Source organism: Aegilops tauschii, chromosome 2, assembly GCF_002575655.3.
Source record: "Aegilops tauschii subsp. strangulata cultivar AL8/78 chromosome 2, Aet v6.0, whole genome shotgun sequence".
Taxonomy (NCBI): Eukaryota; Viridiplantae; Streptophyta; class Magnoliopsida; order Poales; family Poaceae; genus Aegilops; species Aegilops tauschii.
The window spans coordinates 369,319,031-369,330,973 of NC_053036.3; the positions used below are offsets into that span (position 1 = coordinate 369,319,031).

Sequence of the window (11,943 nt, forward strand, 5' to 3'; positions counted from 1 at the left end):
TTCCTAGATTGTATATAAAGATTATGTGGAATTTTCAGGATTTGTTTGCATTTTTCTGGAAACTTTTTTTTGCCAAAATTTGACCAAAGATGGATCTGAATTTAATTTTTTCTCTAGTTGTCTTTCTACTTGGCAAAATTTGTTGCAACTTTCCTAGATTGAATATAAAGGTTGTGTGGATTTTTGAGATTTTTTATAAAAATTTTCTGGAAACTTTTTCTGGCCAAAATTTGACGAAAAATGGATCTGAATATGAAATTTAGCTTTAATTTTTTCTACCTGACAAAATTTGTTGAAACTTTCCCAGATTGAAAAAATGGTTTGTAGATTTTTGAGAATATTTTCAATTTTTTCTGGAAACTTTTTTTGGCCAAAAGTTGACCAAACATGGCTAGGTTGTATGACATGTGGTTGACTGGACGCTGGACGGTCAACAGTCAAAAACCATCATAGGGTTGTCTTTTGTCCGGTTTTCAAAGTTTAGGGTTGTAAACTAGACGATTTCATAGCTCAAGGTTGTGTTTTAGACTTCGGTGATAGTTCGAGGTTGTAATATGGACTTACGATGTCGATGGCTGACTGGCCTCGCAAGGATGATGTGGATCTCTTTCCTGAAGATGGGTGAGGAGTACGATGGTGGTGGCGGCTTCTGAAGCATGTGTAGGTGGTGTACGCCTTGGCTCTATTGCACCGGGTGTTTCCTCTTGGTATCTCATGTGCGCGGATTGACAGTGACCCCGACTCTAGATGGTGGGGCGTGAGGGCATTCCCCATATGTCGAGTTTGTAGGTGTGGGTGGTGGCTTCGGATTGTTTGATTTCTGTTCTTGTCAGAATTTTGTTGAATAATTAATAATATGTCTGTGTGCATCGTTTGATGTAGAGGCTAGGGCTTGCTCCCCTTTTTTCGAAAAAATGCAAGAGAGCTAACGATGTCGGGAAGAGATGGAGGCGCATAGGCTCAAAGTTCAAGATCATCATGCGATAAGCGAGCACAAAACCGAGTAGAATCTGTTCATTATGTCGGATCGAAGCCAAAATATGACTAGTGGCACGAGAATTTTGGGATACGATGTACGTTCCAGGGCCTTGGGGGGGCATACACATGCCGGAGGAGGAGGGGACAACAAGAATGCCGGAGGAGAAGGGGACGATGCACATGTTGGCAACATGTGATATGTACATGTCTTGGTTAAAGGCTTTTGTTCATGCAACTTAACTATGTCCATATTTGCTTGATGTGTTAAACGTTTAAATTTGAAGGAATCAAAATGTTTGAATGAAAAAGAAATATGGAGACTGAGATATGTCGACTCTGTGTTTGCCGTCGCCGGTCTAGATTTCAAATGAAACCATCACATATACATTCTGACAAGCACAAATACAACAACATTACTCTTAGAACGCGCAGAAGTTGTTACGAGTACAAATGTGCCAACCTAACAAAAAGTGCCGTCGAGAACGAGCCCTTGGCTCGATGGTTGGCCTTGGCGGTGGCCAGCTAGCCCACCTGGGTTTGATCCCTAGGATTAACGCGAGTGTTTCACCTGGGGCGAAAGAACTCTAGGTTCTGCGTTCTTTCGCCAGTTTTAGAGTACCTCACACGTCTATGAGTGTTCACGGAGTCGGATGGTGCGATTTAGGTGTGTGTCACAAAATTGTTTTGGCATGAATCCAATGATTTGCCCATATTAGATGCGAAAAAGAATCATTTTAATTATTTTCCCTATATATGTTATCTTTAATGTATTTAAAATGTAAATAGGAACAGCGTAATTTTCAAGGCAATCAATAACAATCAATGTTGCAATTTTAGGCTTGTTTGAAAATGCATATAGCTAGTACAGTTTGTTTGAAAACGTTATTTCAAATATACTCCTCACTAAATTGAATTTTCGCAGTGTTTTTGGAAGCAGGGTTCTTCCAGCACGGAAGGTGGTACCAGTATAACCGTGCCAACCTAACAGCACAAGAGCCGTCGAAATCCCCGGTGGTTCGGCGGCAGCAACTCCAGCGGTCCAGTCCCGATCGACCCCCACACAACTCGTACTGGTGAGCGTTATCCTGTCCCACACCAGACAATCGGAGAACGTGACCTCCGCGTCACCTCACCGCGCCAACCCCCACCCCTCCGCGAAATAATTCCGTCCCCGTCCAAACGCCGCTTCCCACCCGGGCCGACGCGCAGCCACGTGGGTCCCGACGTCTGACACCGGCCCCAGCTCACTGACACGTGGGGCCCCTGGCCCGGGTACATGTGCCGTTCGGCACGAACGGGATGGCGAAGGAGCTATCCGGCACCGCGGTGGGGTGCGCCGCGGGTGAGCCTACCGCGGTGGGGACCACACCGGGCGCGGTATATATAGGCCCCGCACCTTCTGTATCGCGTTTCCACTTAGTCCAATAAATAATATAGTAATACAGCATTTCGCCGCTCTTTAATTAGATTTTTTTGGCCTTCGTCTCCGCTTCGTCTCGTCTCGTCTCACAACCGCCAGTCCACCACCAGCTCGCCGGAATTCCCTCGCCGGAGAGGCGCTGCGGCTGCATACCTAGGAGGAGGAGCGAAGAATGGGGAGGAGTGGAGGGGTGCCCGCTGCCGCGCTCGCTCGCTAGGGTTAGGTGCGCGCGTGCGTGAGGATGGAGCTCGCTCTCTGAGCTCGCCTCGCCCCCCAGCTGAGGGCATTAGCTGTGCCGTCGCTGCGCGCTGGGTGATCCGCCCTCCTGTGAGCTCCGGGGGAGCCGTTTTGGCTTGCGCCATGGAGCCATCTCTTCTGGGCGCGGCCACGGGTTGCGTGTTGTGGTAAGCTCCTGGCCGCGACAAGCTGAAGCGGATCTCGACTGCCGATCTGGTGAGCCTACAAATTCTTCCGTTTCTACCAATTTTTTTGCGGGTTTTCATGCAAATTCAGGGTGCGTTTTGTTTTCGTGGAGAAAAATGGTGTTTGAATTCCTGGAGGTATTTGTTTGGGGGTAATTTTGTGCGTATTTTTCTCGCTTTGTGTGATCTGTGCTCGGGTTCGGGGGATACTTTGATGCGGTTGGGCAGTATTTTGGTCTCTTCTGCCTTTTTTATTTTGATCACAACTTTCTTGTGCTCTTTCGAGCTCGTCGAGGACGAGGAGAATTAAATTTCCCGTCGTCTTTTGCGCTGTTTTATGGCTAATTAGTTTGGGAGCACAGAGTTCTGCACGGAATTTTGCATAACCTTTTTTAATCGTTCAATTCGAGTTGTTCCGGTCCTAAATTTTGCAGAATTTCTCCAGTGTTCCGTAGCCGGTCTCGTGAGTTCGATTTTGGGTTCACGGTCGATCAAATCTAGGCCTCGGGACTGCATTTGTTTAGCAGTTTCTCGCGTTTATTCTTTGATCCGCTTCAGTCGAGCTACCTGAGGTGTTGAAACTTGGCATCTGTCTATCTTTCAAGGTGCTAGCAGGATGCCAGCTAGAATCATGGAGCAGAGGCACCACATGCCCCCATTCCACCTCCCCGTGGAGTCCGAATCGTCTTCTCCCATGTGGTAAGCCAACTGCAATAGCCATTATTGCCCGATATCCTTAAATGATGTCTAATGATGGACTGCATTCTTTCTTACTTTGGGGTAGGGGGTACTAATTGGTTCAGTTTTGGGGTGACTTGGTCAGTATCATTAACAACTAGACCTAGGTTAATTCCTTCATCATTATCGAATTCTTTTTGTAGAGGCCTGTTAGACATTTCAGGCAGGAATGTTTTCCTGAGCATGTTAGTGACTACCTGAACATTCGTGTAATTTGTAGGTGCTTATTAGTTTATTCTTCGGGTAGTTTCTCTCGGACTAAATAAAATGTGACCCAGCAGAACACTGTTACAGTTTACGGATATGTGGGGGCATCCGAGGTTCCACATATGGGACAATTGATCGAGCAAGATAGGAGGATGTGTATCGTTGTTTCCAGGTAGCTTAAGGTAGCTGTCTTGCTATATATGGGTGAAGCAGCTGATTTGGAAGGCACATGGTCTCACAGGGGTGATTGGGTATCGATTATTGACAGATGCGCATGGATGTTGCCTACAATGATTCGTTCATTAAATAATTCTGATGTTGCTTCATCACTTCTCTTTGCGCTCAGTGTTTGTGTTCGTTTTTACGGCTGACTTATTTCTTGTTTTGAAAAACAGAAAAAAGATTCATTGATTTCGGGAAGTAGGTCTGCTGCATCTTCTCCAGTCGAAAAGCCAAAGCCTATTGGCCAAAGGTTGTGCATCAATTAGGGCTTATGGAGCCATACAAGTTGATGGACCAGAAAACTCCCTTTGGTGAGCGCAAGTTGTTGGGCCATCAAAGGCATGTTAACCTGCCGCCAACCCCCTGGAGGGCTGATCAAGATCCTCTACAACAACATGATTCATTTTCGAAGCCGTTGGCTTTATTTCCTAATGCTAGAAAGGGACATTTAAATATGACCCAATATGAGAATGGACTTTTCTCAAGCTCCCTTCCAGACATTTTTGACAACAAATGTAAGCCCTTGATCCTTGTCTCTTGCAGTTTTTATTTCATTTATTATAGTACTCCATAACACTGAACTATAAACTGCGTCCATCCGATATGGTACTCCTCCCTTCAGTTCATATAAATAATAGTATGTAGATAACGGAAAGGGTAAACAAAAGAAGATAAGGAAAATATTTTTATTTGCTTAATAAGAAGCTTGTTTGCATTTATTGACTGTTTCACTTCAGTGAAATCTGAGCTTTTCTTGCTACATCCAAGTGAGAAACGAGACAATCTGGCCTGAGCTTTTCATGCTACATCCAATTGAGAAATGAGAGTCTGTCCTGTGCTTTTCATGCTAAATCCAAGTGAGAAAAGAGACAATCTGCAGTAATATTAGTGCTTAATATTAAACTACTTTTCATTTGCTGATGTGCAGTGAGACTAACACCTAAGAATGGCCTTGTTGGCCAGCCAGCTGAAAAGGAAGTCAACCATGCAGATGACGAGCCTTTTGAATTAACTCAGGAAATTGAGGCACAAGTAATTGGCAATCTCCTCCCTGATGACGACGACTTATTGTCAGGTGTTCTTTATAATGTGGGTCACCCTGCCCGTGCTAATAACATGGATGACATTGATGACGATATATTCTCTACTGGAGGTGGAATGGAATTGGAAGCTGATGAAAATAACAAATTGCTAAAACTTAACGGTGGAGCCAACACCGGTCAGACTGGGTTCAATGGCCTACTGTATGGTGAAAACCCCTCGAGAACCCTTTCCATTAGAAACATTAATACCAATGTTGAGGATACTGAATTGAAACTCCTATTTGAGGTAAGTTTCATCTTCCAGCTTGACTTTGTCCCAACTCTGAAGGCAATATATTTCACCTGATAGCATTTATTTTCTTTGTAGCAATATGGAGACATCCGAACACTTTACACTGCCTACAAACATCATGGTTTAGTGATGATATCTTACTATGATATAAGATCGGCAGAACGTGCCATGAAAGCGCTTCAAAGCAAGCCATTCAGGCAGTGGAAACTTGAGATACATTACTCCATCCCAAAGGTATTTCCTTGATATAATGCCATTCTGACTTGATATGATGTGGTGCTTTGACATTACTTAATGTGATATTACTACGATGTTTGCCTGCCATTATTTGTTGTATTGGTACTTAATTGGCACTGGAAATGTATTTATACTCGCAAGAATGTTCACATTCTAATGCTGACTTTGTTCCAATAGGAGAACCCTTTGGAGAATGATAACAACCAGGGCACACTTGCAGTGATTAACCTAGACCAGTCTGTAACTAATGATGATCTTCGTCATATATTTGGTGGCTATGGTGAAATCAAGGCGGTATGGGCTGCGCACTAACCAACTCTTATGTCAGCTAGTACACTACAGATACTAACTTCCTTGTTTATCAGATTCACGGGACATCACAAAACGGCCATCACAAATACGTTGACTTTTTTGATACCAGAGCAGCAGAAGCTGCACTTTATGCTTTGAACATGAGAGATATTGCAGGAAAGAAAATCAGATTAGAGCGCTGCTGCGCGGGCGACGGTAAACGGTAATACTGTGACCGTATTTTTGCGCATCTGTCCATTTTTAGTGCTTCTAGTGCCTTTGCTTTTCGAAGAGTCTTATTACACACCTTGTGTCGGCTACCCTTCATGAAATTCTTTTTTCTCCAACACGCTTTAGAATGCTGTTATTTTTTATTAGAGGAAGGTACTGAAATGGCACAATGTACAACCAATGAAAGCCAAAAATGAACAGAAAAACTAAAAAACCAGCAAACAAAAAACCAAAAAGGCTAAGAAGACTGACAAAAGCTAACCAAAACTAGCATAATGACCTATATATACCAATTAGGAAGCAAGAGACCTGAAGCCTCAGGAAGCAGCAGAATATGGCGGTCCAGTCGGTAGCAGCAACCTTCACAGATCAACTTTGTATAAAGTTATCTGGGTATCTGTGAATTGAGGAAGTATATAATTCAACGGTGTTTATGGTCTTGCATATACTGTGAAGTTGGTAAACATATCGTCAATGGACATATACAGTATACACTGGGCTGATGCAATTCCTGTCTCTTCAATAAAATATGTTTTAGTTATTAAACACACAAACTTGTGATTGACTTTTAATATGATTTTTTAGAGTCGGCATTTGCACTTGAATTCAAAGTTGGTTGTATACTTGTATATTTCTCGTTTCAGGGAATTGTGCTTTGGAGTGTGAGGAAATTGGGTAGGTGTAAAAGTCTTTACATATGATGTGCAGGAAGATGTGTTTTAGAACTTGATGCAGAACGTCCCCCCTATGGATTATTATGCTTGTCTAAACTTTATTTTTGGAGGAAGAAACAAGAGCATCTGACTTTCCTTATGCCTATTCTTACAACTGTGTTAGTAATGCTAGTTTTTGCACAACAGTCTGACGACGCTACATAGGCCTCCTGAGTTGGAGCAGGAAGAGTATGGTGCATGCAAGCTAGGAAATGCAAACAGTCTGCCGTCAACTTACTACGGTATGCAGTCTGATTTCAAATCATGAGACATATTTCTGCTGCTAATCGTATTTACTAACCTATGTATGGCATAATACAAGGTTCTGTCAACATGGCTTCCATGACTTCCGCTGGTCCTGAACATGGGATCTCTCGGGTTCTGCGTCCCAGAGTTCAGCCACCAATGCACCAATTCAGGGAGGGAGCTTTCCTGGATGTTCCCTCAAGTACTATGCAAAGTATATCCTCTCCTGTTAGAATTGCAACTGCAGTAACGCATAACAACCGGTCGACTGTCGGTGAGAATGGTCATTCACTTGGAAAGATGGGTGGACAGATTAATGGACACTTGAATTATGGATTTCATGGGGTCGGAGCTTTCAATCCACATTCCCTTCCTGACTTTCGCAATGGCCAAAGTAATGGTATTTCTTGCAACTTAGGCACAATATCACCCATTGGAGTTAAGAGCAACTCTAGAACTGCTGAAGGAATGGAGAGCAGACATCTTTACAAAGTTGGTTCTGCTAACCTTGGTGGTCATTCTTCTGGTCATACCGAAGGTACTACTTTGGGTGCCTTATTTACTGATGTAGCCATATGTTTATGGAGACACACTGTTTCCATTAGGTTCATTTGCCATCTCTTTCCCTTCCAGTCATTTTCTTGAAAATGTCAATTTTGGAAGAACATATGCTTTGATATGAATAATACATAATCTTTTATAGCTTAATGGTAATTGGCATAACCTAAATTATACTATTTTTGAGGTTGCAACTATTCTGTTTAGACAACGCAATTAGGCTTACATGGGCATGCCTTGTGTTCTTGTAGCACCCGGGTTTTCAAGAACTGGAAGCTGCCCCCTTCATGGCCACCAAGTAGCGTGGAATAATTCAAATAACTCCCATCATCATACCTCTTCTCCCATGCTATGGCCGAACTCAGGATCATTTATCAATAATATACCATCTCGACCTCCCACGCAAGCGCATGGAATTTCAAGAACATCTCGCATGCTTGAAAATGTCCTTCCAGTGAATCATCATGTTGGATCTGCACCAGCTGTCAATCCATCAATTCTGGATAGGAGAACTGGTTATGCAGGGGAGCTGATGGAAGCGCCAAGTTTCCATCCTGGGAGTGCTGGAAGCATGGGTTTCTCTGGTAGTCCGCATCTGCATCAGTTGGAGCTCACTAGCATGTTTCCTCAGAGTGGAGGGAACCAAGCCATGTCCCCTGCACACATTGGTGCTCGATCTCCTCAGCAGAGGGGGCATATGTTTCATGGAAGGGGTCATATAGGTCCCCCTCCATCTTCATTTGATTCACCAGGTGAACGTGCAAGGAGCCGAAGAAACGAGTCATGTGCTAATCAATCGGATAATAAAAGGCAGTATGAGCTAGACATTGAGCGTATAGTCTGCGGCGAGGATTCCCGGACTACATTAATGATAAAGAACATCCCAAACAAGTATACATCTGGGACTTTCTGATTTTATTCTAGTTTATGTGCAAGTGTCACTCTATTTGAAGTCATGCCATGTTTTGATGTTTCTATTGCCTTAAATGGTATTTCAGGTACACCTCTAAGATGCTTTTGACCGCTATTGATGAAAATCACAAGGGAACTTATGATTTTATCTATCTTCCAATTGACTTTAAGGTGAATGGAGCTTTTGTAAACAGCTGTTGCATGTTTATCCTTGGTTCGACATTACTTGCATACAACGACCTAATGGTGCTCATGTGCATTTTCAGAATAAATGCAATGTGGGCTACGCATTCATCAATATGATAAGTCCTGAGCATATTGTTCCATTCTATAAGGTGAGAGTGAGATGTTACAAGTTATTAAATGCCGGCAGTGTATTAGATAAAGCTTCATGTTGACATTTTTATATGATTTTGCGCCCTCTGCTTTCCTTCCTCATTTCTTTTTCCATACCACCTGTATTACACTATCATGCTACAATTGCATGGATTTTGGATATCGCATGTCAGGTAGTGAGTAGTACCTTTACCATTTCTGGTTTCACGCACTAAGCATTTTTTACCTAATGTCAGTCGATAAATGAACAACATACATGCCTGTCTCTTTCAGATATTCCATGGGAAAAGGTGGGAGAAATTCAATAGCGAGAAGGTAGCATCACTTGCATATGCTAGAATCCAAGGAAAATCATCTCTAATTGCGCACTTCCAAAATTCAAGTTTGATGAATGAGGATAAACGCTGCCGCCCTATACTTTTCCACTCAGATGGTCCAAACGCAGGGGATCAAGTATGTTATCTGATTGTCCATATCCTTTGCTGCATTACTGTTTCTATAGGGCACCTGACTGGGTACTACTAACTCGATGACCTGTATATCTTATTGTGTGCCCATCCAATACATGATCGGTGAAGTCCACGCACATATATAATTTTATATCATTATATTTTTATTATCTTGCATCTGAAATTAAGCAGTAGGCCTTCTTACACAGTTTAGTATGTATTCTTTTTCTTATGCTACATCAGAGTTTTTCCTGAGTATTTCTTTCCTTTAGAATTGTCTTGACGCTGAAAGAAATACTCAGGAAAAAATCTTACTAATTAAAATCCTACAAATCATGGAACATGATCCTCAATTCATTCTAAGTCCTTTGAATCAAGGAGGTCCTTGAGGATTCAAGCATCGGCTCATAGTTCTTGTTTCCTAGTGTTGCTATGTTCTTTTTAATGATACATATAGCTGTATAGGCTCATCATTTTCTTCGCATATGGTGGTGTTTGATGCACAATTGGGATACATTGTGGGTTAGGGAGCGGAAAATAAAACCATCTTGTTAACATTAGGCAGGGCTATGAGTTTGGAGTAGAGAATATAGTGCATCCATGACAAGATTGCCCCTCGATAATGAGATAGGCTTTACTTAATTTTGTGTGTATATAATTTTTTGTATTTTTAACATTTTTACTCAACCTGTCTAGAAAAAACCATCGTTCTGATTGGACTTCAAACTGTGGTATATGAAACTGCATATCCCATGCCAAACACCCCAATAGATTGAACTCATCCCACCCACTATTTCCATTCTTACCTCCCATCATGAGTCTGAACTGACCATGTTTTTGTTGTAAACTTTTCTCAGGAACCTTTTCCAATGGGAACACACGTCCGTTCTAGGCCTGGGCGATCCAGGGTTTTGAGCTGCGAAGAAAGTCACCGGGACACTCTGTCATCTTCTGCCAACAATTGGACTCCTTCCAACGGGGGCGGCCACGCTTCAGGCTACTCAAAGGAGGCTGACCCAACCACAGCTTGAAAGCTGAAGCACTAACCACAACATCAACATCCAACCTTTTGACATTTGCAATCCCAGTTTTCACATTACCATCCTTTCCCACCTCTTTTTGCTTGTGGTATTTTCGGAGTCTGTAGCTATTTAGTACTTCCTATGTCGTGGGCTACCAGAGGCTCCTTAGAGGCTGCAAATTTTGTCGCTGAGTAGAAGCAAGGGAACGGACGGAGGGTGCTCCCAGTTTCTCCTGAGCCTATATGCGTGTATTAACTGAAGGCCGTGGAAGGCAAAACTCGTGGGGAGCTCTCTGAGATTTTGGACTGTAAGGTGTAACCCAGCGTTGTACAGGGTTTCCTAGTAAGAATGCATGACGGGGACAGCCGACACTGTATTGGTGCTGTTGTATGAAAGGCAGGCTGTGCCCTGCTGCGTCTTTTGAAACTGTTTTGATGTTAATTTCTTGTGCGTGTGCGGTGCTGCCGTGTTGTGGGGATCTCGATTTTGGGTGTGTAAACGAAGCGCCTGTGCGGTGCCACCGTAGCTACTGCCGTTCTTATGTGGCAAATCCGCCAGCTCAGGACTCAGGAGCGAGATGCACCTCCGCCATCTTTCTGCGAAAATTCAAATTCCTAGACTTACAGCCATTCAGGAGCGAGATGCACCTCCGCCATCTTTCTGCGAAAATTCAAATTCCTAGACTTACAACCATTTTACTGATTTTCTTTTACGTAGTACAGACGCAAACGCTCATATATATACGCATACATTCATTTTTATAAACACAGCATGCACACCATAGCTGGCACATCATTTTGGGATTGTCGAAGTCGCTACACACGTCTTTGCATCGATAGTAATGTCTCCTCTCAATGAACGCACATACTCGGAAGGTCTGAAATAAATTCAGAAAAATACGACACTAACAAAGTCTATGACTTGAACTCTGGGTGGGATAGGGATATCATTGTCTTTTTAATCATCCAATCTTTTGTTAAAGACCTATCCCCATGACAATAATCTTTCTCTTTATTCCGAAAACACCAAAACTGTGATATCAAAGCAATCTAGAGGCACAACATCGGCTGCCGTTGGATCTTTTGCACGAATCTCAGAGCAAGTGACAATGCCATGCCTTCAGATGAAAAATATTCGCGCTGGGCTGCATCTATTGCATCCAACGCGTAACCCCTAATACCGCGAGTCATCATCCAACCCTTCCCCATTTCCCCTCTCTACCACATCATCGTCGATTCATTCCCCTCCCCCTCTTCAAATCCCAAATAGAGCGAGAGAGAACAATGAGAAGCACGGATCCCCTCCCCTCTGTCCTTCCGCGCCTTGCACTCTCCTCCTAATCCGAGCGACCTCGCACGCGAAGGTGGGCTAATGGAGGGGGCACCGAGGGTGATTCCGTTACAGAGCGGCGAAGCAACGACACCGTCCTCCAACCTCCGTGACTTCCTTAAGCTCCGTGACGACGACGACGTGCGACTTGTCATGGCGGGTAGGCACCACACGCTCCTCGACATTATCCACAGGTGCCGATGATGATAACGCTTACCTAGCTCCCCCTTCCTCCACGCGCCGCGGGGCGTCCACGATCCCGACGCCACAGGTGCCCGTGGCGAGATAGGGAAGGAG

The 11,943-nt window shown here is 43.6% G+C and overlaps 1 protein-coding gene across 2 annotated transcripts; it reads left to right on the forward strand.

Annotated features, from left to right (window-relative positions):
• Window positions 1-2,386: 2,386 nt before the first annotated feature.
• LOC109783241 (protein MEI2-like 4) lies at window positions 2,387-10,758 on the forward strand. Of its 2 annotated transcripts, none has more exons than XM_020341841.4 (14): window positions 2,387-2,851; window positions 3,426-3,519; window positions 4,161-4,502; window positions 4,916-5,316; window positions 5,398-5,556; window positions 5,737-5,853; window positions 5,925-6,073; window positions 6,942-7,036; window positions 7,117-7,578; window positions 7,850-8,489; window positions 8,597-8,681; window positions 8,777-8,845; window positions 9,120-9,299; window positions 10,153-10,758. In XM_020341841.4, the coding sequence occupies exons 3-14, from the start codon at window positions 4,259-4,261 to the stop codon at window positions 10,324-10,326; spliced, it is 2,775 nt and encodes a 924-aa protein (XP_020197430.1). In that variant the 5' UTR covers window positions 2,387-2,851; window positions 3,426-3,519; window positions 4,161-4,258; the 3' UTR covers window positions 10,327-10,758. The 2 variants fall into 2 exon arrangements, with proteins under 2 accessions (XP_020197430.1, XP_040254980.1); XM_040399046.3 differs by having other exon boundaries at window positions 4,210-4,502.
• Window positions 10,759-11,943: the final 1,185 nt, after the last annotated feature.

Excerpts from the sequence above, each read along its gene's own strand:
- LOC109783241 (XM_040399046.3), top strand. The coding sequence starts at position 3,437 with ATGCCAGCTAGAATCATGGAGCAGAGGCACCACATGCCCCCATTCCAC. Across the intron at positions 5,854-5,924 it reads GCTATGGTGAAATCAAGGCG|ATTCACGGGACATCACAAAA; the intron begins GTATGGGCTGCG and ends CTTGTTTATCAG. Across the intron at positions 6,074-6,941 it reads TGCGCGGGCGACGGTAAACG|TCTGACGACGCTACATAGGC; the intron begins GTAATACTGTGA and ends TTTGCACAACAG.